At 46.9% G+C, this 24,229-nt stretch overlaps 1 protein-coding gene across 1 annotated transcript; it reads left to right on the forward strand.

Moving 5' to 3' along the window:
* Nucleotides 1–3,472: 3,472 nt before the first annotated feature.
* LOC139398509 (coiled-coil domain-containing protein 177-like) lies at nucleotides 3,473–8,382 on the forward strand. Its single transcript, XM_071144463.1, has 3 exons — nucleotides 3,473–3,511; nucleotides 5,122–5,854; nucleotides 5,933–8,382. Exons 1-3 carry the CDS (start codon nucleotides 3,476–3,478, stop codon nucleotides 8,380–8,382), a joined length of 3,219 nt encoding a protein of 1,072 aa, XP_071000564.1. The 5' UTR covers nucleotides 3,473–3,475.
* Nucleotides 8,383–24,229: the final 15,847 nt, after the last annotated feature.

Consider the following 24,229-nt stretch of genomic DNA (forward strand, 5'->3'; position numbering starts at 1 on the left):
GGGGAAGAGGGAAGGGGGAAGGAGGAATGGGAAAGAGGGAAGGGGAGAGAGGGAATGGGGAAGAGGGAAGGGGGAAGGAGGAATAGGAAAGAGGGAAGAGGAGAGAGGGAATGGGGGAGAGGGAAGGGGGGAGGAGGAATGGGAAAGAGGGAAGGGGAGAGAGGGAAGGGGGAGGAGGAATAGGGAAGGAGGAATGGGGAAGAGGGAAGAGGAGAGAGGGAATGGGGAAGAGGGAAGGGGGGAGGAGGAATGGGAAAGAGGGAAGGGGAGAGAGGGAAGGGGGGAGGAGGAATAGGGAAGGAGGAATGGGGAAGAGGGAAGAGGAGAGAGGGAATGGGGAAGAGGGAAGGGGGGAGGAGGAATGGGAAAGAGGGAAGGGGAGAGAGGGAAGGGGGGAGGAGGAATAGGGAAGGAGGAATGGGGAAGAGGGAAGAGGAGAGAGGGAATGGGGAAGAGGGAAGGGGGGAGGAGGAATGGGAAAGAGGGAAGGGGAGAGAGGGAAGGGGGGAGGAGGAATAGGGAAGGAGGAATGGGGAAGAGGGAAGAGGAGAGAGGGAATGGGGAAGAGGGAAGGGGGAGGAGGAATGGGGAAGGAGGAATGGGGAAGAGGGAAGAGGCGAGAGGGAATGGGGAAGAGGGAAGGGGGAGGAGGAATGGGGAAGGAGGAATGGGGAAGATGGAAGAGGAGAGAGGGAATGGGGAAGAGGGAAGGGGGGAGGAGGAATGGGAAAGAGGGAAGGGGAGAGAGGGAAGGGGGGAGGAGGAATAGGGAAGGAGGAATGGGGAAGAGGGAAGAGGAGAGAGGGAATGGGGAAGAGGGAAGGGGGAAGGAGGAATAGGGAAGGAGGAATGGGAAAGAGGGAAGGGGAAAGAGGGAAGGGGGAAAAGGGAAGGGGGGAGGAGGAATAGGGAAGGAGGAATGGGGAAGAGGGAAGAGGAGAGAGGGAAGGGGGAAGAGGGAAGGGGGGAGGAGGAATAGGGAAGGAGGAATGGGGAAGAGGGAAGAGGAGAGAGGGAAGGGGGAAGAGGGAAGGGGGGAGGAGGAATAGGGAAGGAGGAAAGGGGAAGAGGGAAGAGGAGAGAGGGAAGGGGGAAGAGGGAAGGGGGAGGAGGAATAGGAAAGGAGGAATGGGGAAGAGGGAAGAGGAGAGAGGGAATGGGAAAGGAGGAATAGGAGAGAGGGAATGGGGAAGAGGGAAGGGGAGAGAGGGAAGGGGGAGGAGGAATAGGGAAGGAGGAATGGGGAAGAGGGAAGAGGAGAGAGGGAATGGGGAAGAGGGAAGGGGGAAGGAGGAATAGGGAAGGAGGAATGGGAAAGAGGGAAGGGGAGAGAGGGAATGGGGAAGAGGGAAGGGGGGAGGAGGAATGGGGAAGGAGGAATGGGGAAGAGGGAAGAGGAGAGAGGGAATGGGGAAGAGGGAAGGGGGGAGGAGGAATGGGAAGGAGGAATGGGGAAGAGGGAAGAGGAGAGAGGGAAGGGGGAAGAGGGAAGGGGGAGGAGGAATAGGGAAGGAGGAATGGGGAAGAGGGAAGAGGAGAGAGGGAATGGGAAAGGAGGAATAGGAGAGAGGGAATGGGGAAGAGGGAAGGGGGGAGGAGGAATGGGAAAGAGGGAAGGGGATAGAGGGAAGGGGGGAGGAGGAATAGGGAAGGAGGAATGGGGAAGAGGGAAGAGGAGAGAGGGAATGGGGAAGAGGGAAGGGGGAAGGAGGAATAGGGAAGGAGGAATGGGAAAGAGGGAAGGGGAGAGAGGGAATGGGGAAGAGGGAAGTGGGAGGAGGAATAGGGAAGGAGGAATGGGGAAGAGGGAAGAGGAGAGAGGGAAGGGGGAAGAGGGAAGGGGGAGGAGGAATAGGGAAGGAGGAATGGGGAAGAGGGAAGAGGAGAGAGGGAAGGGGGAAGAGGGAAGGGGGGAGGAGGAATAGGGGAAGAGGGAAGAGGAGAGAGGGAAGGGGGAAGAGGGAAGGGGGGAGGAGGAATAGGGAAGGAGGAATGGGGAAGAGGGAAGAGGAGAGAGGGAATGGGAAAGGAGGAATAGGAGAGAGGGAATGGGGAAGGAGGAATAGGGAAAGAGGAATGGGGAAGAGGGAAGGGGGAAGAGGGAAGGGGGAAGGGGGAAGAGGGACGAGGGAAGGGGGAAGAGGGACGGGGGAAGGGGGAAGAGGGAAGAGAGAAGGGGGAATGGGGAATGGGGAAGATGGAAGTGGGAAAAGGGAAGGGGGAGGAGGAATGGGGAAGAGGGAAGAGAGAAGGGGGAAGGGGGAAGAGGGAAGGGGGAAGGGGGAAGAGGGAAGAGGGACGGGGGAAGAGGGACGGGGGAAGGGGGAAGAGGGAACAGAGAAGGGGGAATGGGGAATGGGGAAGATGGAAGTGGGAAGAGGGAAGGGGGAAGAGGGACGGGGGAAGGGGGAAGAGGGAAGGGGGAAGAGGGACGGGGGAAGGGGGAAGGGGAAGAGGGACGGGGGAAGGGGGAAGAGGGAAGGGGGAAGAGGGACGGGGGAAGAGGGAAGGGGGAAGAGGGACGGGGGAAGGGGGAAGGGGAAGAGGGACGGGGGAAGGGGGAATGGGGACGGGGGAAGGGGGAAGAGGGAAGGGGGAATGGGGAAGAGGGAAGAGGGAAGAAGGAAGAGGGAAGGGGGAAGAGGGAAGGGGGAAGAGGGACGGGGGAAGGGGGAAGGGGGAAGAGGGACGGGGGAAGGGGGAAGAGGGAAGGGGGAAGAAGGAAGAGGGAAGGGGGAAGAGCGAAGTGGGAGGCGAGGTTAGGCAGGTTAGGCAGTAATAGTAGCAGCAACAGACAATGACAGACAAAATGGTTGTTTGTTTGATAACATGAGATAATTAGTACAATCCCCTTTCCTAATAAACAACTACGGACAGGTACAGTACATCTCCCTTGTCTCACATTCCCTTAATATATAAAGCAATCAATCCCTAATATATACAAGACATTCTCAATATGATAGACAAGAGGTACCAAAAGGCAGACCATATCTCTGGCATTTCCTTCTCAGCCACAATCCAGGTGTGGAAAGCTCTTAGATACTTACCCAGAAAGACTCACAGCTGTAATCACTGTCAAAGGTGCTTCTACAAACAATTGACACAGGGGTGTGAATAAGATTTGCATAAATGTCCAAAAATATTTTGTTAACTTTGTCATTATGCGGTATTGTGTGTAGATAGGTGATTTAATCCATGTTGAATTCAGGCTGTAACGTAACAAGTGGAATAAGTCGAGGGGTATTAATTCTTTCTGAAGGCACTGTAAATTACAGCGCTGTAAAGCTAATACAATGAGCTTACAGCATCCCCTAGTGGCTATATGGGTTCATTGCAGTCTTGGCCACCCCCACCGAAGCCCACTGGCAGAGATATATACTGTCTATGGCAGATGGCTAGCTGCAGATGGATGAAATAACACAGAATTAGAACGTTGAACACAGCATCCTGTCTATTAATAGCTTGAATAATAAACATGTATTTTTTGGAAGCTTTCGGGATCTTTAATAAGGTAAGCGAGTTACTGGGTAACTACTGTTTTCGATTTTGTTTTCTGCTAAAGCCTAGGAAATGTAACGTTGTATAAACATCCTAGTGGTCAATCGTTTACAATTATAGGCTTCCTATGGCCTACATAGGCCTTAGGTATATTGCTGCAAAATAGATAAGAAATGCAATAATGCTATATTTTGGAAATATTCCAATATTATTATATTATTGCAGTAATATAATATTGTCGTTTTATAATGTAAGATGAGCAGACAAAGGGAGAAGGGGAGATTGCATTGCAGTGCCATTGCACAATATTTTTTATTTTTTTTTACCATATTGTCACAAGCAGCAGCAGAAGCAGGCGGGGGCTGTAGTAGCGGATGAAGAGATGAGATGGAGGGATGGAGAGATGCGGGACAGAGCAGAACAGCAGGTGGAGGGAGACTGAGCACACCAGCCTAGCACAGAGACTAAGACCGACCCCCACACACAGAACATAGCCGAGCTATTTGCGGTTAAAAACAGATAGAAGCTGCAGATAAATGTAAACACGAAGAGTTGAAAGACATGCATCGGGTCGTGTCATCTAGAACGGCCCTGTGTAACAGAGGGAGAAAGACGGCGTCTGTGTCGCGTCGCTCAGAGGTCGCGGTGACGTCTGTGATCTTCCATCGCTGGGTCTGTCAGCGCACAGAGTAACTCCTCCGTCACCTGGTAGTATGCAGGGTGTGGAGGGGACTAAACGCACTCATTTGGAACTAGATAGCGTCGGTTTAGGAAACAATCGTTAAAGCGGCAGGTTAGTGACGGTTTTGTTTCAGTCAGTAGGTTATAGCGTATACATATGAATGATCATTGTTTTAATATGGGGAGGGGGGGGGGGGGGGACTATCTCGGTTTGGGGTGAGATGTGTCATCTGTGTTGATTATCTGTTGATGCGATGTGACAGGAGTTGTTTTGGTAGACGTAGGCCTGCAGACATAGACTAATATATCAGCTTTAACATGGTAATACACTATGCTTGATGTGTGTAGGCCTATGAATTACTTATTAATAAGTAATAAAATAGTATTATTTAAAGTATCTTTAATTATTATTTTTTTATTATACAGCTTTATTCTATTCTCTGTAATGCACATTTAATTGGGATGTGGAAAAAATTGCCTGTAACAAGGGGTCAGTCTGTTAGGCGGTGTATGATTTGTGCAATGCAGCAGGCATCCTGTGCTTGTTCATAGCCATGTAAAAGAATTCATATAAATGAATAGGTTCCTCCATCATCGTAGGATAATGCCATTACTTCTTGTTTGTTGGTTAATGAAAGTCCCCTGAAGATAGAAGGGCCTCAACAGGAACATAATCAGCCAATGTGAGTCATGTATGAATGTCTACAGCAGGAAGCAGCATACATCGCATGTCAAATATGTGCTAGATATTCCCTCACCCACACAGACAGACACACAGACAGACACACAGACAGACACACAGACAGATTAAGCCCTGGACAGAGTAGGACAGAGATGGCCTGATATAATCCTGCTTGCTTAAATTTCTGTCTTCTATTCACCCCATTCCTCTACATTAATTCCCTCCCCCCCCCCCTCCTCCCTCTCTTGTTCTAATATTAGCCAGCTATGGTTGACCCGTCTGAGCCAGAGGACCAGACCAAGGGGAAACAGATGGATGCCCTGCCGGTGGCCTCTGCACCCACCAGACTGCCAGACCAGGCCTCTGCACCCACCAGACTACCAGACCAGGCCTCTGTACCCACCAGACTACCAGACCAGGCCTCTGCACCCACCAGACTACCAGACCAGGCCTCTGCATCCACCAGACTACCAGACCAGGCCTCTGCACCCACAAGACTACCAGACCAGGCCTCTGCACCCACCAGACTACCAGACCAGGCTGATGGGAAAGCAACAGAGGAGGGCGAGGGTGTGGGTGGCAATGATGTAGAGACCACACCCATACACTCTGCTGGGCTGGGGGAGAGGATGGTAGCTCCTCCCCCTGTTGCACAGGAGCCCAGTCCTTCCAGTCCAAACACCCAGCCCCAGCTTCAGGGCCCTCAGGACAGGCAGCTTCATTCTCCAAGCCCTCCAGACTTCCAGCCTCCCAGTCCACACACCCAGCTCCAGCTTCAGGGCCCTCCAGACTTCCAGCCTCCCAGTCCACACACCCAGCCCCAGCTTCAGGGCCCTCCGGACAGGCAGCTTCAATCTCCAAGCCCTCTAGACTTCCAGCCTCCCAGTCCACACACCCAGCTCCAGCTTCAGGGCCCTCCAGATTTCCAGCCTCCCAGTCCACACACCCAGCTCCAGCTTCAGGGCCCTCCAGACTTCCAGCCTCCCAGTCCACACACCCAGCCCCAGCTTCAGGGCCCTCTGGACAGGCAGCTTCAGCTTCCTCACCTTGCCCCTCCAGACTTCCAGCCTTCCACTCCACATACCCAGCTACAGAGCCCTCAGGTCAGTCTGGAGGCAGCAACCCCCCTGTCGAACAGCAGCCAAGCTCTGAACCCTCTACCTCAAGACCTCCAGCCTCCAAGCATCGACCCAGAGCCCAGAAAACCATGCCCCAAGCTGCACCTGGACCTATATAACTTCGACACCCCGGTGGCAGAGGGAAGCCGTTATGTCCTGACCAGCCCCCGCTCCTTGGAGGCCTGCGCCCGCTGCGGCGTCAAACCCGTGGAGATCTTGTCGCGCCCGTTGTCAGACTTCGCCCGCGAGGCCCCGGGACGGTCCATGCGCGTGGCGACGGGCATGTTTGAGGTGTATGAGAAGGACAGGCACGCCAAGCTGAGAGCATGCCGGGAGGAGAGAGAGAGGATCATACGGGAAGATAAGAGGAGAATCCTTCAGGCTGCAGTCAACGGGCATGCTGCATCATCAACAGAGGAACAGCACAGAGCACCAGTCACATCCAGCTTAACACCGCTATCTAAACCAGGCCCTGTGGCCTCTAGTCCTACTAAATCTAAACCTTCCCCCAGTAGTACAGGACAGGCCTCTAGAGCTGCTTCTACAACACCAGGTCCAAGCATTAATAAAACTAGTACAAATCTTCTAGCTAAAAGTAGCTCTCTGCGGTCTTCTAAGACCAGCTCATTCAGCTCTGCGTCCTCATCATCTGCTAAACATACTAAATCCTCAGAACTAACCAAGGCACCCCGCCCTGTCTCAGGTCCACCTCCAGTGGTCAGAAAGACCCCCAGCAGCAGCAGCACCACCACCACCACTACCACGCCGAAAGCCTCCAACACGTTCCCCAGATCAGCCTCCAAACCTTCCTCTTTCCCCAGAACAACCACCTCCATGACATCCACCATCTTCAAGAGTTCCGTGCAGAGCCCAGTCACCCCGACCACAGCACCTCTCAATGGCATCACAGGGGGTCTAGGAGGGCCGTTCCCTCACCACAACGGCCAACCTGTGTCCACTCCAAAGGGCAGAGGGAAGAGCCACTCCCTTGAGTCCCTACAAAGGAGGATGGATACAATCTCCACCTCTACCACCACCTCCACCACCACCTGCACCTCCTCTGGAGAGGAGTCCGGCGCCTCCTCCTCCTACAGCTGGGATGGACCCAGAGACCCCTGGGCCAAGTCCTCCTCCCCCCGTGCCCGCACCCTGGCCACCTTCAACTCCTTGATGGGGAGGAGCCTTAGCCTTGGGGACCTCAGCCACTCCCTCCAGACCACCCAGAAGGTGGAGCGTATCGTCAAGGAGGTGCGGCGGCGGGGGCTGAAGGCGGTTCCGGAGCGGGACAGAAAGATCGCTGCTCTGATGCTGGCTCGGTACCAGGAGGAGGACATCATGAGCCAGACGCGCTACGTGGCTCACCTGCAGTGGGACAGCGAGAAGCGCCTGGGGGACCTGCAGCGGGAGCGGGAGGACCGGGAGAAGCAGCGAGCGGTGCTGCAGTGCCAGCGGGCGTGGCAGTCGCAGGTGTCCCACCGCCAGCGTCGGCTCAGCCAGCAGGAGAGAGAGTCGTCGGCCGCTAAGCTGCGTCAGGTGGCGGAGAGCGAGGAGCGGTGGAGGGAGCTGGCAGAGCTGCAAGAGCGCAGTAGGCAGCAGAGGCTCCAGCAGGCTGCCAGGGAGGAGAAACAGAAGAAGGAACAGCAGGAGCAGAACCTCAAGGCTCTAGAGGAGGACAGGGCTGCAGTGCTGGAGCAGGAGCAGCTACTCCTCAAGGAGAAACTTACCATTGCTGAGCTGAAGAAGCAGGAGAAGGAGCACCAGGCCCATGAGGAGCGCCGGGGACTGAACCGGGCCGAGAGGAGGCGCCACGCAGCCCTGATCAGGGAGATCGCCCGGAGAGAGGAGGAGGAGCGGGAGGATGCACGGAAGGCTGCTGAGGAGAAGCTGAGCCGTTCCCTGGAGAACTATGAACAGATCGTAGAGAGGAGAGACAAGGAGCTGAAGGAGAAGGCTAAGAGGGAGGAGCAGCAGATTCAGAAGGCAAGGAGGTCTGCGGAGAAGAGGGAGAAACAGCAGCAACAGCAGGTGGAGGCCCGGGCCAAGGAAGCAGAGAGACGGGCCCAGCAGGCAGCTTTGGTGGCAGAGGAGAGGGCCAAGGAGAAATCCCAGAGAGCAGTACAGAGCAGGCAGGAGAAGGAGAGACTACAACGACTCAACAGACAGCGTGTGGAAGGGGAAGAGCTAGCCAGGAGGATGGAGCTCCTCCAGTCCATCGAGAGGAAGCTGGAGAAGAGTGAGCAGATCTTCAGGGAGAAGAGAGCCGTACTGGAGAGCGCTCGCTCTACCGCCCGCGCCTCCTTCCACGTACGGGACCGGGTCAGGGAGGAGACCAACATGAGGACCTTTGATAAGATGGATCTAGAGGCCCAGTTCCAGTTCAAAGCCAGCCTGGATGACAAGTGATGAGGCACACCTTCATGCTACTGGTGAACTACTGGTTACTGGTAACTACTGGTTACTACTAGTTACTACCCGGGACTACTGGTAACTACTGGTTACTACCCGGGACTACTGGTTCCTGGTAACTACTGACTACCCTGGACTACTGGTAACTACTGGTTACTACCCTGGACTACTGGTTCCTGGTAACTACTGACTACGCTGGACTACTGGTAACTACTGGTTACTACTAGTTAATACCCTGGACTACTGGTAACTACTGGTTACTACCCCGGACTACTGGTTCCTGGTAACTACTGACTACCCTGGACTACTGGTAACTACAGGGTACTACTCAGGACTACTGGTAACTACTGGTTACTACCCTGGACCACTGGTTCCTGGTAACTACTGACTACCCTGGACTACTGGTAACTACTGGTTACTACCCGGGACTACTGGTTCCTGGTAACTACTGACTACCCTGGACTACTGGTAACTACTGGTTACTACCCTGGACTACTGGTTACTACCCTGGACTACTGGCTCCTGGTTACTACTGACTACGCTGGACTACTGGTAACTACTGGTTACTACTAGTTAATACCCTGGACTACTGGTAACTACTGGTTACTACCCTGGACTACTGGTTCCTGGTAACTACTGACTACGCTGGACTACTGGTAACTACTGGTTACTACTAGTTAATACCCTGGACTACTGGTAACTACTGGTTACTACCCCGGACTACTGGTTCCTGGTAACTACTGACTACCCTGGACTACTGGTAATTACTGGGTACTACCCGGGACTACTGGTTACTACTAGTTAATACCCTGGACTACTGGTAACTACTGACTACGCTGGACTACTGGTAACTACTGGTTACTACCCTGGACTACTGGTTCCTGGTAACCACTGACTACCCTGGACTACTGGTATCTATCTACTGGTTACTAGTTACTGCTGTTAACTACTGGTTACTACCCTGGATTACTGGTTACTACTGGTTACCATGTGCTTGGCTATAGCCAGGGTTGGACAGGTTACTTTGTAAATGTAATTCGTTACAGTTGCTAGCTACCTGTGCAAAATCAACTTTTGGATTACCCAAACTCAGTAACGTAATCTGATTCTTTTGGATTTATTTTCCCTTAAGAGGCATTAGAAGAGGTCTAAAAGGATCCATCCAACACATTTGGTGTGTCATCATAGTGCTCTCTGATTGGTGGTCATCATTTGGTGTGTCACATAGTGCTCTCTGATTGGTGGTCATCATTTGGTGTGTCATCATAGTGCTCTCTGATTGGTGGTCATCATTTTGTGTCATCATAGTGCTCTCTGATTGGTGGTCATCATTTGGTGTGTCATCATAGTGGTCTCTGATTGGTGGTCATCATTTGGTGTGTCACATAGTGCTCTCTGATTGGTGGTCATCATTTGGTGTGTCATCATAGTGCTCTCTGATTGGTGGTCATCATTTTGTGTCATCATAGTGCTCTCTGATTGGTGGTCATCATTTGGTGTGTCATCATAGTGGTCTCTGATTGGTGGTCATCATTTGGTGTATCATCATAATGGTGTCTGATTGGTGGTCATCATTTGGTGAGTCATCATAGTGCTCTCTGACTGCTTACAGCCTCCTAACTAGCTTCAATGCTGCACAGCTTTAAAAATGTTGTCTCTCATGAGGAATGGTGTCTCCTGTCCTATGATGACCCTTTCCTCTTTACACCTCACCCATTTATTTGGTGAAATCAGAATCATTCCTTTGTATTGTTTAGACATATTATCTTAAAGCCAAAAGTACACTTTATAATATGCAAATCAATGAAGAAGACAAATAAATATAATCAAATAGTGTATGCAGGTTGACTTGGACAAAGATCTGCTCTTGTGGATTATAAACCAACAGTTTGGGACATAATATATTATGTGGATCAGAGTGTTCCACCTAGTAACACAGCCCCTTCCATGCTCCCTCTTTATCAGATCTACCCAACTGAGAGCTGTGCTGTTGGAATGAAAAGAACCATTGTTGCCCCGGGAAGCACAACTCCATGACAACTAGCCACATTGGCTGCTTTTAACAGAGCCCTTCTCTCTCTGTAGGGGGAGAGAGAATCAGATAGAAAGGGGAAAGGGAAGCACAAGTGAGTGGTCTGAGAGCCCTAAAGCAGACCAGGGACTCTTTTGTGTGTTGTGATGCAGATGGAGAAACTGTGTGTTGTACACTCTTAGAAAAAAGGTGCTATCTAGAATCTACAAGGGTTCTTCGGCTGTCCCCATAGGAGAACCCTTTGAAGAACCCTTTTTGGTTCCAGGTAGAACCCTTTCCAGAGAGGGTTCTACATGGAATCCAAAAGAGTTTTACCCGGAACCGAAAAGGGTTCTACCTGGAATCAAAAAAGAGTTCTCCTATGGTGGCAGCCAAATAACCATTTTGGAAGTCTTTTTTCTAAGTGTGCAGTGTATTCTGTACTGTGCTGTTTCTGAGCCCTTGGCTGTACTCTCCTCCTGTCTTCACCGTACGGCCGAGCCGACCGACCAACCGCTGACGAAGCAGCTGTGGCAGAGCAACGTGACATCACTCAGAGTGATGTCAGCACAACACAACCCAGCCAGCTGCTGATGAGGCATCAGAGAGAACCCTGATTCTACTGCAGTATGGAATCTACCTGGCCCCTGATTCTACTGTAGAATATAATCTACCTGGCCCCTGATTCTACTGTAGAATATAATCTACCTGGCCCCTGATTCTACTGTAGAATATAATCTACCTGGCCCCTGATTCTACTGTAGAATATAATCTACCTGGCCCCTGATTCTACTGTAGAATATAATCTACCTGGCCCCTGATTCTACTGTAGAATATAATCTACCTGGCCCCTGATTCTACTGTAGAATATAATCTACCTGGCCCCTGATTCTACTGTAGAATATAATCTACCTGGCCCCTGATTCTACTGTAGAATATAATCTACCTGACCCCTGATTCTACTGTAGAATATAATCTACCTGGCCCCTGATTCTACTGTAGAATATAATCTACCTGGCCCCTGATTCTACTGTAGAATATAATCTACCTGGCCCCTGATTCTACTGTAGAATATAATCTACCTGGCCCCTGATTCTACTGTAGAATATAATTTACATGGACCCTGATTCTACTGCAGTATAGAATCTACCTGGCCCCTGAATCTACTGTAGAATATAATCTACCTGGCCCTTGATTCTACTGTGGAATATAATCTACCTGGCCCCTGATTCTACTGTAGAATATAATCTACCTGGCCCTTGATTCTACTGTAGAATATAATTTACATGGACCCTGATTCTACTGCAGTATAGAATCTACTTGGCCCCTGATTCTACTGTAGAATAGAATCTACGTGGCCCCTGATTCTACTGTAGAATATAATCTACCTGGCCCCTGATTCTACTGTAGAATATAATCTACCTGGAACCTGATTCTACTGTAGAATATAATCTACCTGGAACCTGATTCTACTGTAGAATATAATCTACCTGGCCCCTGATTCTACTGTAGAATATAATCTACCTGGAACCTGATTCTACTGTAGAGGTGTTCTATAGTATAGAGACCGGTATGTTCTATAAACACTCCTGGACTGTCCTCCAGGATCCTATGCCTGTCTCTCCTCAAGTCATATAACAGGAAACATCAGAGCCTTGGTTGTGCAGTGGAGTATAGTATAGAATCTACACCTTTCTAGTTTTGCTGCAGAGGTTTTCTATACCCTCCTGGACACTCTCTCCTGTTCCATCCCCTCTGCTGCTATTATGGATTCTATACCCTCCTGGTTATGCAGTGAAGGACATTCTATACCCTCCTGGTTCTGCAGTGGAGGACATTCTATACCCCCCATGGTGCTGCAGTGGAGGACATTCTATACCCTCCTGGTTCTGCAGTGGAGGACATTCTATACCCCCCATGGTGCTGCAGTGGAGGACATTCTATACCCTCCTGGTTCTGCAGTGGAGGACATTCTATACCCTCCTGGTTCTGCAGTGGAGGACATTCTATACCCTCCTGGTTATGCAGTGGAGGACATTCTATAGTGGAGGACATTCTATACCCTCCTGGTTCTGCAGTGGAAGACATTCTATACCCCCTATGGTTCTGCAGTGGAGGACATTCTATACCCCCCTGGTTATGCAGTGGAGGACATTCTATATCCCCTATGGTTCTGCAGTGGAGGACATTCTATACCCCCCTATGGTTCTGCAGTGGAGGACATTCTATACCCCCCATGGTTCTGCAGTGGAGTACATTCTATACCCCCCATGGTTCTGCAGTGGAGGACATTCTATACCCCCCATGGTGCTGCAGTGGAGAACATTCTATACCCTCCTGGTTCTGCAGTGGAGGACATTCTATACCCTCCTGGTTCTGCAGTGGAGGACATTCTATACCCTCCTGGTTCTGCAGTGGAGGACATTCTATACCCTCCTGGTTCTGCAGTGGAGGACATTCTATACCCTCCTGGTTCTGCAGTGGAAGACATTCTATACCCTCCTGGTTCTGCAGTGGAGGACATTCTATACCCTCCTGGTTATGCATTGGAGGACATTCTATACCCTCCTGGTTCTGCATTGGAGGACATTCTATTCCCTCCTGGTTCTGCATTGGAGGACATTCTATACCCTCCTGGTTCTGCACTGGAGGACATTCTATACCATAGAGATTAGATATCGCTATGTTTTATACCCTCCTAGACCCTTCCTCCAGTCTCTGCTCCAGTCTCTCCTCCTGGACCTTCCTCATGTCACGTGACTTAACAGGAAAGTGCTGTGTTCTAGCCAGAGACCATCGGACCCCAAATCCCCACCTTCTATCCCCGGCATCCATCCAGTTTGCCTCTCTGTGCGAAGTTTAACAGGTATGTACAAGCTTTTTACGATGTTATCCAATTATATGTAGTAGTTGTTTTTACATATCATATGTATCGTGTTCAGTATGTGTTATTCCTCCTTACTACATCCGTGACCAAACACACGCAACCACACACACACAAAACACGCTACACACATGCACAACCTGCCATCGCAGCCAACAGTGTCTCTCTGATTAAAACAGAAAGAGAAATACACACGCCGGTGACTTGGCCTCCGATGTAAGAGTTACCATGGTAACAGCACCAGGGGATGGGGCGGAGCTGAGGGTGGCAGAAGTTAGAGCTGAGACAGAGAGGGCAGGGGTACGTGGGAACGTGAGGGACTGTCAGTGTTAGTGCTGGTTGGAGAAGGGGAGGGGTGCTGGTTGGAGAAGGGGAGGGGCTGTCAGTGTTGGTGCTGGTTGGAGAAGGGGAGGGGCTGTCAGTGTTGGTGCTGGTTGGAGAAGGGAGGGGTGCTGGCAGGCTGGAGAGAGGAGGGAAAGGAGGGGAATGGTGCTGGCAGGAGAAGAGGCGGTTGAAGGGGAAGGGGAGAGAAGGAGAGGGGAGCTGGCAGGCTGGAAAGAAGGGGGAGGGAGAGGAGGGGAGGGCTGCTGACAGGCTGCAGGCTGGAGAGACGCGGTGGGGGGGGCCAAACGCCTCCAGCTTTTCATTCCTGCACACAGCAGAAAGTGTGTCTCTCAACTGACTTACAGTTGCAGATTTCTCTCATCTAGAAAGTAGATTCCTAAAGGACATTTATTGGAGACATAATAACATTGACGGCTGTGTGGAGCAGGGAGGGACATTACTGCAGAGCTTTCTGCTCATTCCCGAACAGGGTTCAGTGTGGGAGAGGAATCCCTTAAAGGAAAACTGGTATTTGTTCATTAGTCGATCATACCTGCCAGATTGCTATATTTTGAAAGTTACATATCTTGAAAACTGAAACTGAAAATTGCTGACAAGCAAAACATGTTGGGACTGTGTCAACAATAGACTAATGAAACAAACACAAAAAGACCTAGTCAGTTAGCCCCTCTTTCTTTCTCTCTCTCTCTCCTACACTCTGTATCTCTCCATCCCTCTCTTTCTCTGCACAGATACTCTCAATATCTCTCTCCCTCCCTCTCTCCCTTTCTCTCTCTGCACATATCCCTCTCTCTCTGTCTCTGCACAGATTCCTCCCTCCCTCTCTCTCTCTGCACAGATCCCTCTCTCTCTCCATCTGCACAGATCCCTCCCTCCCTCTCTCTCTCCATCTGCACAGATCTCTCTCTCTCTCCATCTGCACAGATCCCTCTCTCTCTCCATCTGCACAGATCCCTCTCTCTCTCCATCTGCACAGATCCCACTCTCCCTTCCTCTCTCTCTCCATCTGCACAGATCCCTCTCTCTCTCCATCTGCACAGATCCCTCTCTCTCTCCATCTGTACAGATCCCTCTCTTTCCATCTGCACAGATCCCTCTCTCTATCCATCTGCACAGATCCCTATCTCTCTCCATCTGCACAGATCCCTCTCTCTCCCTTCCTCTCTCTCTCCATCTGCACAGATCCCTCTCTCTCTCCATCTGCACAGATCCCTCTCTCTCTCCATCTGCACAGATCCCTCTCTCTCTCCATCTGCGCAGATCCCTCTCTCTCTCCATCTGCACAGATCCCTCTCTCATCTGCACAGATCCCTCTCTCCCTTCCTCTATCTCTCCATCTGCACAGATCCCTCTCTCTCTCCATCTGCAAAGATCCCTCTCTCTCTCCATCTGCACAGATCCCTCTCTCCCTTCCTCTCTCTCTCCATCTGCACAGATCCCTCTCTCTCCCTTCCTCTCTCTCTCCATCTGCACAGATCCCTCTCTCTCTCCATCTGCACAGATCCCTCTCTCCCTTCCTCTCTCTCTCCATCTGCACAGATCCCTCTCTCCCTTCCTCTCTCTCTCCATCTGCACAGATCCCTCTCTCCCTTCCTTTCTCTCTCCATCTGCACAGATCCCTCTCTCCCTTCCTCTCTCTCTCCATCTGCACAGATCCCTCTCTCTTAGACTGGCACCTGTCCTGTAATTATTTTTGCTTTTAACAGACTAGAAAATCTGCCAAAATCCATCTAGATTCTAAATGATGAGATGAAATATAAAGGCTGAAATATATTAGAGCTGTTCCCTGTCGCATTAGTCCGGTCTGGCAGAGAGGAGTATGTTGGGCGTACTATACTGACTGCAGACCTCTGCCTGCGTCCCCTCTGCCTGCACCCTATTCCCTATTTAGTGCACTACTTTTGACCATGGGCTTTGGTTAAAATTAGTGTACTAAATAGGGAATAGAGTGCCATTTGGGATGTAAATTGTGTGTGTCCTTCAGCTGGCCAGAGGGGAGGTGAACTGGAGTCAGCTGGCAGAATTACAAACATGGGCTTTTTATCTGCCTGTAAGGAAAAATATACAGTGGGGTAAAAAAGTATTTAGTCAGCCACCAATTGTGCAAGTTCTCCCACTTAAAAAGATGAGAGAGGCCTGTAATTTTCATCATAGGTACACTTCAACTATGACAGACAAAATGAGAAGAAAAAAATCCAGAAAATCACATTTTAGGATTTTTAAATAATTTATTTGCAAATTATGGTGGAAAATAAGATTTTAAAGGGAACATCTTTATCTTAACTTCAATATTAAATGTCATAATGGATTATATGTGTTATATAGTGTTATATGGCTTATATAGTGTTATATGTGTTATATAGTGTCATATAGTGTTATATGTGTTATATAGTGTTATATGTGTTATATAGTGTTATATGTGTCATATAGTGTTCTATGGCTTATATAGTGTTATATGTGTTATATAGTGTTATATGTGTTATATAGTGTTATATAGTTGGATAGTGTTATATGTGTTATATAGTGTTATATGTGTTATATAGTGTTATATGTGTTATATAGCGTTATATGTGTTATATGTGTTTTATAGTGTTATATAGTGTTATATGTGTTATATAGTGTAATATGTGTTATATAGTGTTATATGTGTTATATAGTGTAATATGGGTTATATGGGTTATATGTGTTATATAGAGTTATATATAGTTATATAGAGTTATATAGTGTTATATAGTGTTATATAGAGTTATATAGTGTTATATAGAGTTATGTAGTGTTATATAGTGTTATATAGTGTTATATGTGTTATATAGTGTTTTATGTGTTATATAGTGTTATATGTGTTATATTGTGTTATGTAGTGTTATATAGAGTTATATAGTGTTATATAGTGTTATATAGTGTTATATAGAGTTATATAGTGTTATATAGTGTTATATGTGTTATATAGTGTTATATAGTGTTATATAGAGTTATGTAGTGTTATATAGTGTTATATAGTGTTATATGTGTTATATAGTGTTTTATGTGTTATATAGTGTTATATTGTGTTATATTGTGTTATGTAGTGTTATATAGAGTTATATAGTGTTATATAGTGTTATATAGTGTTATATGGGTTATATGTGTTATATGTGTTATATAGTTAATAAGTGTTATATAGTGTTATATAGTGTTATATAGTGTAATATGTGTTATATAGTGTTATATAGTGTTATATAGTGTTATATGTGTTATATGTGTTATATGTGTTATATGTGTTATATAGTGTTATATAGTGTTATATATAGTGTTATATGTGTTATATGGTGTTATATGTGTTATATAGTGTTATATATAGTTATATAGAGTTATATAGTGTTATATAGTGTTATATAGAGTTATATAGTGTTATATAGAGTTATGTAGTGTTATATAGTGTTATATAGTGTTATATGTGTTATATAGTGTTTTATGTGTTATATAGTGTTATATGTGTTATATTGTGTTATGTAGTGTTATATAGAGTTATATAGTGTTATATAGTGTTATATGTGTTATATAGTGTTATATAGTGTTATATGTGTTATATAGTGTTATATGCGTTATATGGGTTATATGGGTTATATAGTGTTATATGTGTTATATAGTGTCATATGTGTTGTGTGTTATATTGTGTTATATGTGTTATATTGTTTTATATGTGTTATATTGTGTTATATAGTGTTATATAGTATTATATGTGTTGTTGTGTTATATGTGTTATATAGTGTTATATAGTTATATAGTGTTATATAGTGTTATATAGTGTTATATGTGTCATATAGTGTTATATAGTGTTATATAGTGTTATATGTGTTATATAGTGTTATATAGTTATATAGTGTTATATAGTGTTATATAGTGTTATATGTGTCATATAGTGTTATATAGTGTTATATAGTGTTATATGTGTTATATAGTGTTATATAGTGTTATATAGTGTTATATAGTGTTATATGTGTTATATAGTGTTATATGTGTTATATAGTGTTATATGTGTTATATAGTGTTATATGTGTCATATAGTGTTATATAGTGTTATATGTGTTATATAGTGTTATATGTGTTATATAGTGTTATATGTGTTATATGTGTTGCAGATCATGGCAAGGATGGAAAGGGCGATGACGTTCTCCACCTACCTAGTGCCCCCACCTCCACCTCTACCTACCACACCCTACAGAACACATCTATTGCCAAAAGAACCTACTAGTCTATGTCCTACAGAACACTACAGCCACGCCTACAGCCAATAGAACTCTGCCTCCTACCATGATGCCCTGGAGAACTGTCCTGAATGTCCTACAGAACACTGACCTACAGAACACTGACCTACAGAACACTGTCCTACAGAACACTGTCCTACAGAACACTGACCTACAGAACACTGACCTACAGAACACTGACCTACAGAACACTGTCCTACAGAACACTGACCTACAGAACACCGACCTACAGAACACTGTCCTACAGAACACTGTCCTACAGAACACTGACCTACAGAACACTGACCTACAGAACACTGACCTACAGCCAATAGAACTAGTTCTACTCCTACCTGTCCTACAGAACACTGTCCTACAGAACACTGACCTACAGAACACTGACCTACAGAACACTGACCTACAGCCAATAGAACTAGTTCTACTCCTACCTGTCCTACAGAACACTGACCTACAGAACACTGACCTACAGAACACTGTCCTACAGAACACCGACCTACAGAACACCGTCCTACAGAACACTGTCCTACAGAACACCGACCTACAGAACACCGTCCTACAGAACACTGTCCTACAGAACACTGACCTACAGAACACTGACCTACAGAACACTGACCTACAGAACACTGACCTACAGAACACTGACCTACAGAACACTGTCCTACAGAACACTGACCTACAGCCAATAGAACTAGTTCTACTCCTACCTGTCCTACAGAACGCCGACCTACAGAACACCGACCTACAGAACGCCGACCTACAGAACACCGACCTACAGAACACCGACCTACAGAACACCGACCTACAGAACACCGTCCTACAGAACACCGTCCTACAGAACACCGACCTACAGAACACCGACCTACAGAACACCGACCTACAGAACACCGACCTACAGAACGCCGACCCACAGAACGCCGACCTACAGAACGCCGACCAACAGAACGCCGACCTACAGAACGCCGACCTACAGAACACCGACCAACAGAACGCCGACCTACAGGGCTATCCTCAATGGGCTCTTAAAGGGCTTCAGTGTATTGAACCAGAACAAGGCCTAGGTTAGAGTTATGGGTCAGTAATGTATTGAACCAGAACAAGGCCTAGGTTAGAGTTATGGGTCAGTAATGTATTGAACCAGAACAAGGCCTAGGTTAGAGTTATGGGTCAGTAATGTATTGAACCAGAACAAGGCCTAGGTTAGAGTTATGGGTCAGTAATGTATTGAACCAGAACAAGGCCTAGGTTAGAGTTATGGGTCAGTAATGTATTGAACCAGAACAAGGCCTAGGTTAGAGTTATGGGTCAGTAATGTATTGAACCAGAACAAGGCCTAGGTTAGAGTTATGGGTCAGTAATGTATTGAACCAGAACAAGGCCTAGGTTAGAGTTATGGGTCAGTAATGTATTGAACCAGAACAAGGCCTAGGTTAGAGTTATGGGTCAGTAATGTATTGAACCAGAACAAGGCCTAGGTTAGAGTTATGGGTCAGTAATGTATTGAACCAGAACAAGGCCTAGGTTGAACATTATTACCACAATATTAGGTTCAATATGATGTTATGTTTCCCTGCCCTAAAACATGAGGGCTTATTTTCCACCGTGGTACATGTCATGTGTTAAGTTATACACTGCATTCAGAAAGTATTCAGAACCATTAACTAGTTCCACATGTTGTTACGTTACAGCCTTATTCTAAAATGGATTCAATAAAAATGTTCCTCATCAATCTACACACACACTACCCCATAATGACATCACAATACCCCATAATGACATCACAATACCCCATAATGACATCACAATACCCCATAATGACATCACAATACCCCATAATGACAAAGCGAAAAACAGACATACCTTTATTTGCATAAGTATTCAGACCCTTTGCTATGAGACTTGAATTTGAGCTCAGGTGCATCCTGTTTCCATTGATCATCCTTAAGATGTTTCTACAACGTCCTTGGAGTCCATCTGTGGTCAATTCAATTGATTGGACATGATTTCGAAAGGCACACACCTGTCTATATAAAGGTCCCACAGTTAACAGTGTATGTCAGAGCAAAAACCAAACCATGAGGTCGAAGGAATTATCCGTAGAGCTCCGAGACAGGATTGTGTCAAGGCACAGGTCTGGGGAAGGGTACCAAAACATTTCTGCAGCATTGAAGGTCCCCAAGAACACAGTGGCCTCCATCATTCTTAAATGGAAGAAGTTTGGAACCACCAAGACTCTTCCTAGAGCTGGCCGTCCAGCCAAACTGAGCAGTCGGGGTAGAAGGGCCTTGGTGAGGGAGGTGACCAAGAACCTGATGGTCACTCTGACAGAGCTCCAGAGTTCCTCTGTGGTGATGGGAGGACCTTCCAGAAGGACAACCATCTCTGCAGCACTCGACAAATCAGGCCTTTATGCTAGAGTGGCCAGATGGAAGCCACTCCTCAGTAAAAAGCTCATGACAGCCTGCTTGGAGTTTGCCAAAAGGCACCTAAAGGACTCTCAGACCATGAGAAACAAGATTCTCTGGTCTGATGAAACCAAGATTGAACTCTTTGGCCTGAATGTCAAGCGTCACGTCTGGAGGAAACCTGGCACCATCCCCCATGAGTAAAAGGTCTGAATACTAATGTAAATGTTATATTTCAGTTTTTTTTATTTGTATAAATTTGCTAACATTTCTAAAAACCAGTTTTTTGCTTCGTCATTATGGTGCATTGTGTGTAGATTGATGAGTTGAATTTTTGGGGGGATTTAATTCACTTTAGAATAAGGCTGTAATGTAACAAAATGTGGATACCGACAAGTTGAAAACTTCATGAATACTCTGTATATACTTAATATATATATTAATTTGTGTAATTTACAGTGAGATGCTTGTTTAGCAGTGAGTGTGATGAGTGTTTCTTACTTTGTGTTTCTGGTCGAGAACAGAATATACCCATGTAGCATTGAACCTATTCCTGTCCCAAATCTGTTTGTGTTGTCTTGTCAAATCCTATGGTCATTGTCAAGCAATACAGCACAAACAGATCTGTGACCAGGCTAAGTTAGAAACTGGTTTCAATATTATAATTATATCAGATACAAATCTATCTCTTGTCAGTTTACCTTCAAAATGTATTCAAAGATTTTTTTCAAAAGTTGGCAATCTATGTAAATACAAATCAACAATCAAAGACGAAAAAAATAAACCCCAACGTGGTTTCCAAGTCGACTTGCATTGTGTGTGTGTGTGTTGGCTATATGGGTGATTCACAATTGCATTTCTATTTTCAAGAGTACATCTTTGGTGTAGAGGTCAGGTCAAACTGCCTGTACTGTATGTAGCTAGTTTGTTTATACCATCAAGTCACAGTGGTTAAAAAGCTGCTCACATCCTATTGGCTCAATAACTATATACATTATTTTTTCCAGATGTCCTTGAATCATTAATAGAGGACAGTATATAGATAGATGGCTTGTATGCCATATACAATTAACATATATTTATTTTTAATAAAAAAATATTTTATTAAATAAAATGCTTTTCATGTTTACAAACAAATGTAAAATGAAAACCTGAAACGTCTTAAGTCAGTAAGTATTCAACCCCTTTATTTTGGCAACGAGAGCCTGTAGTCGGATGCGTCCGTGAAACAGGTAGCCAGGTGTCCGTTAACAAGCTGGAAACAGGTGGCCAGGTGTCCGTTAACAAGCTGGAAACAGGTGGCCAGGTGTCCGTTAACAGGCTGGAAACAGGTGGCCAGGTGTCCGTTAACAAGCTGGAAACAGGTGGCCAGGTGTCCGTTAACAGGCTGGAAACAGGTGTCCGTTAACAGACTGGAAACAGGTGTCCGTTAACAGGCTGGAAACAGGTGGCCAGGTGTCCGTTAACAAGCTGGAAACAGGTGGCCAGGTGTCCGTTAACAGACTGGAAACAGGTGGCCAGGTGTCCGTTAACAAGCTGGAAACAGGTGGCCAGGTGTCCGTTAACAGACTGGAAACAGGTGGCCAGGTGTCCGTTAACAGACTGGAAACAGGTGGCCAGGTGTCCGTTAACAGGCTGGAAACAGGTGTCCGTTAACAGGCTGGAAACAGGTGTCCGTTAACAAGCTGGAAACAGGTGGCCAGGTGTCCGTTAACAAGCTGGAAACAGGTGGCCAGGTGTCCGTTAACAAGCTGGAAACAGGTGGCCAGGTGTCCGTTAACAGGCTGGAAACAGATGGCCAGGTGTCCGTTAACAGGCTGGAAACAGGTGTCCGTTAACAGGCTGGAAACAGGTGTCCGTTAACAAGCTGGAAACAGGTGGCCAGGTGTCCGTTAACAGGCTGGAAACAGGTGGCCAGGTGTCCGTTAACAAGCTGGAAACAGGTGGCCAGGTGTCCGTTAACAAGCTGGAAACAGGTGGCCAGGTGTCCGTTAACAAGCTGGAAACAGGTGGCCAGGTGTCCGTTAACAGGCTGGAAACAGGTGTCCGTTAACAGATTGGAAACAGGTGGCCAGGTGTCCGTTAACAGACTGGAAACAGGTGGCCAGGTGTCCGTTAACAAGCTGGAAACAGGTGGCCAGGTGTCCGTTAACAGACTGGAAACAGGTGGCCAGGTGTCCGTTAACAGGCTGGAAACAGGTGGCCAGGTGTCCGTTAACAGACTAGAAACAGGTGGCCAGGTGTCCGTTAACAGGCTGGAAACAGGTGGCCAGGTGTCCGTTAACAGACTGGAAACAGGTGGCCAGGTTTCCGTTAACAGGCTGTAAACAGGTGGCCAGGTGTCCGTTAACAGGCTGGAAACAGGTGGCCAGGTGTCCGTTAACAGGCTGGAAACAGGTGGCCAGGTGTCCGTTAACAGACTGGAAACAGGTGGCCAGGTTTCCGTTAACAGGCTGTAAACAGGTGGCCAGGTGTCCGTTAACAGGCTGGAAACAGGTGGCCAGGTGTCCGTTAACATGCTGGAAACAGGTGGTCAGGTGTCCGTTAACAGACTGGAAACAGGTGGCCAGGTGTCCGTTAACAGGCTGTAAACAGGTGGCCAGGTGTCCGTTAACAGGCTGGAAACAGGTGGTCAGGCGTCCGTTAACAGGCTGGAAACAGGTGTCCGTTAACAGACTGGAAACAGGTGGCCAGGTGCAGCTCAGCGTGACACACCTGAAGAAGGAGTGAGAACATCAGATGCTGGAGACAGTAGGTTCACATTTCTACAGTTTAAAAAAATAAAAAATAAAGTGGAATTATTTCTACCAATTATTACAAATAAAAAGTTTAAATGTCTTGAGTCAATAAGTATTTAACCCCTTTGTTATGGCAAGCCTAAATAAGTTCAGGAGTAAACATTTGCTTTAGGGCTAGGCATCCCGCTAGCGAGACAACTTCCGGTGAAACTGGAGGGCGCACAATTCAATTAAATAATCATAACAATTATGGATATTAAACACGTAGGTACATATAAGTGTCTTATATTAGCTGAAAGCTTAAATTCTTGTTCATCTAACTGTCTGATTTACAGTAACTATTACAGCGAAAGCATGCCATTTGATTGTTGGAGGACAGTTCCCCACATCAAAATATATTTTCCACCGGCACAGGTGTCATAAATTCACAAATAGGGATTAAATATTCACTTACTTTTTGAAAATCTGCCTCTGATTTGTCATCCAAAGGGTCCCAGCTATGACATGTAGTGTTGTTTTGTTAGATAAAATCGGCGCCATCGATTTGATTCAACATGCAGAGAAAGGAATCCAAAAATGTACCCCTAAACTTTGTTTCAAAGAGTCAAAATACATTTCTATCCACTCCTCAGATACCCTAAAATGTAATCAAACTATAATATTTCTTACAGAAAGAAGTATGTTCAATAGGAAACTGAATTTAGCAGGTGCGTCCTATCTTCATGGCGCGTGCAAACACGAATTTCCAAGACTGTGTCCCTGTACTACAACTGATATTTCTTATTCATTTTTGGAAGTTATAAGCCTGCAACCTTGAACATAGACTGCTGACACCCTGTGGAAGCCATAGGAATTGCATCCAGGGAGCTAATTTTCAGTATGACCTTATAAGAGGATGGTCTCTCAAAAAACAAACATTCCGGGTGGTTTTTCTTTGGATTTTCTCCTACTATATCTATTGTGTTATATTGTCCTACATTATTTTAACATTTCTACAAACTTCAAAGTGTTTTCTTTCCTATGGTACCAATTATATGTATATCCTGGCTTCAGGGCCTGAACTACAGGCACTTTACTTTGGGCACGTGATTCAGGCAGAAATTGAGAAAAAAGGGGCCGAGCCCTAAGTCACATAAAAGGTTGCATGGACTCACTCTGTGTGGAATAATAGTGTTTAACATAACACGTCCCAGGTCCTGACAGCTCTGCCTTTGCAT

This window comes from Oncorhynchus clarkii, unplaced genomic scaffold (assembly GCF_045791955.1).
Source record: "Oncorhynchus clarkii lewisi isolate Uvic-CL-2024 unplaced genomic scaffold, UVic_Ocla_1.0 unplaced_contig_2442_pilon_pilon, whole genome shotgun sequence".
NCBI classification, from domain to species: domain Eukaryota; kingdom Metazoa; phylum Chordata; class Actinopteri; order Salmoniformes; family Salmonidae; genus Oncorhynchus; species Oncorhynchus clarkii.

Coding starts and splice junctions, on each gene's coding strand:
- LOC139398509 (XM_071144463.1), top strand. CDS start 3,476: ATGTATTTTTTGGAAGCTTTCGGGATCTTTAATAAG. Junction 3,512..5,121: donor CTTTCGGGATCTTTAATAAG/GTAAGCGAGTTA, acceptor TTCTAATATTAG/CCAGCTATGGTTGACCCGTC. Junction 5,855..5,932: donor CTTCCAGCCTCCCAGTCCAC/ACACCCAGCCCC, acceptor ACTTCCAGCCTT/CCACTCCACATACCCAGCTA.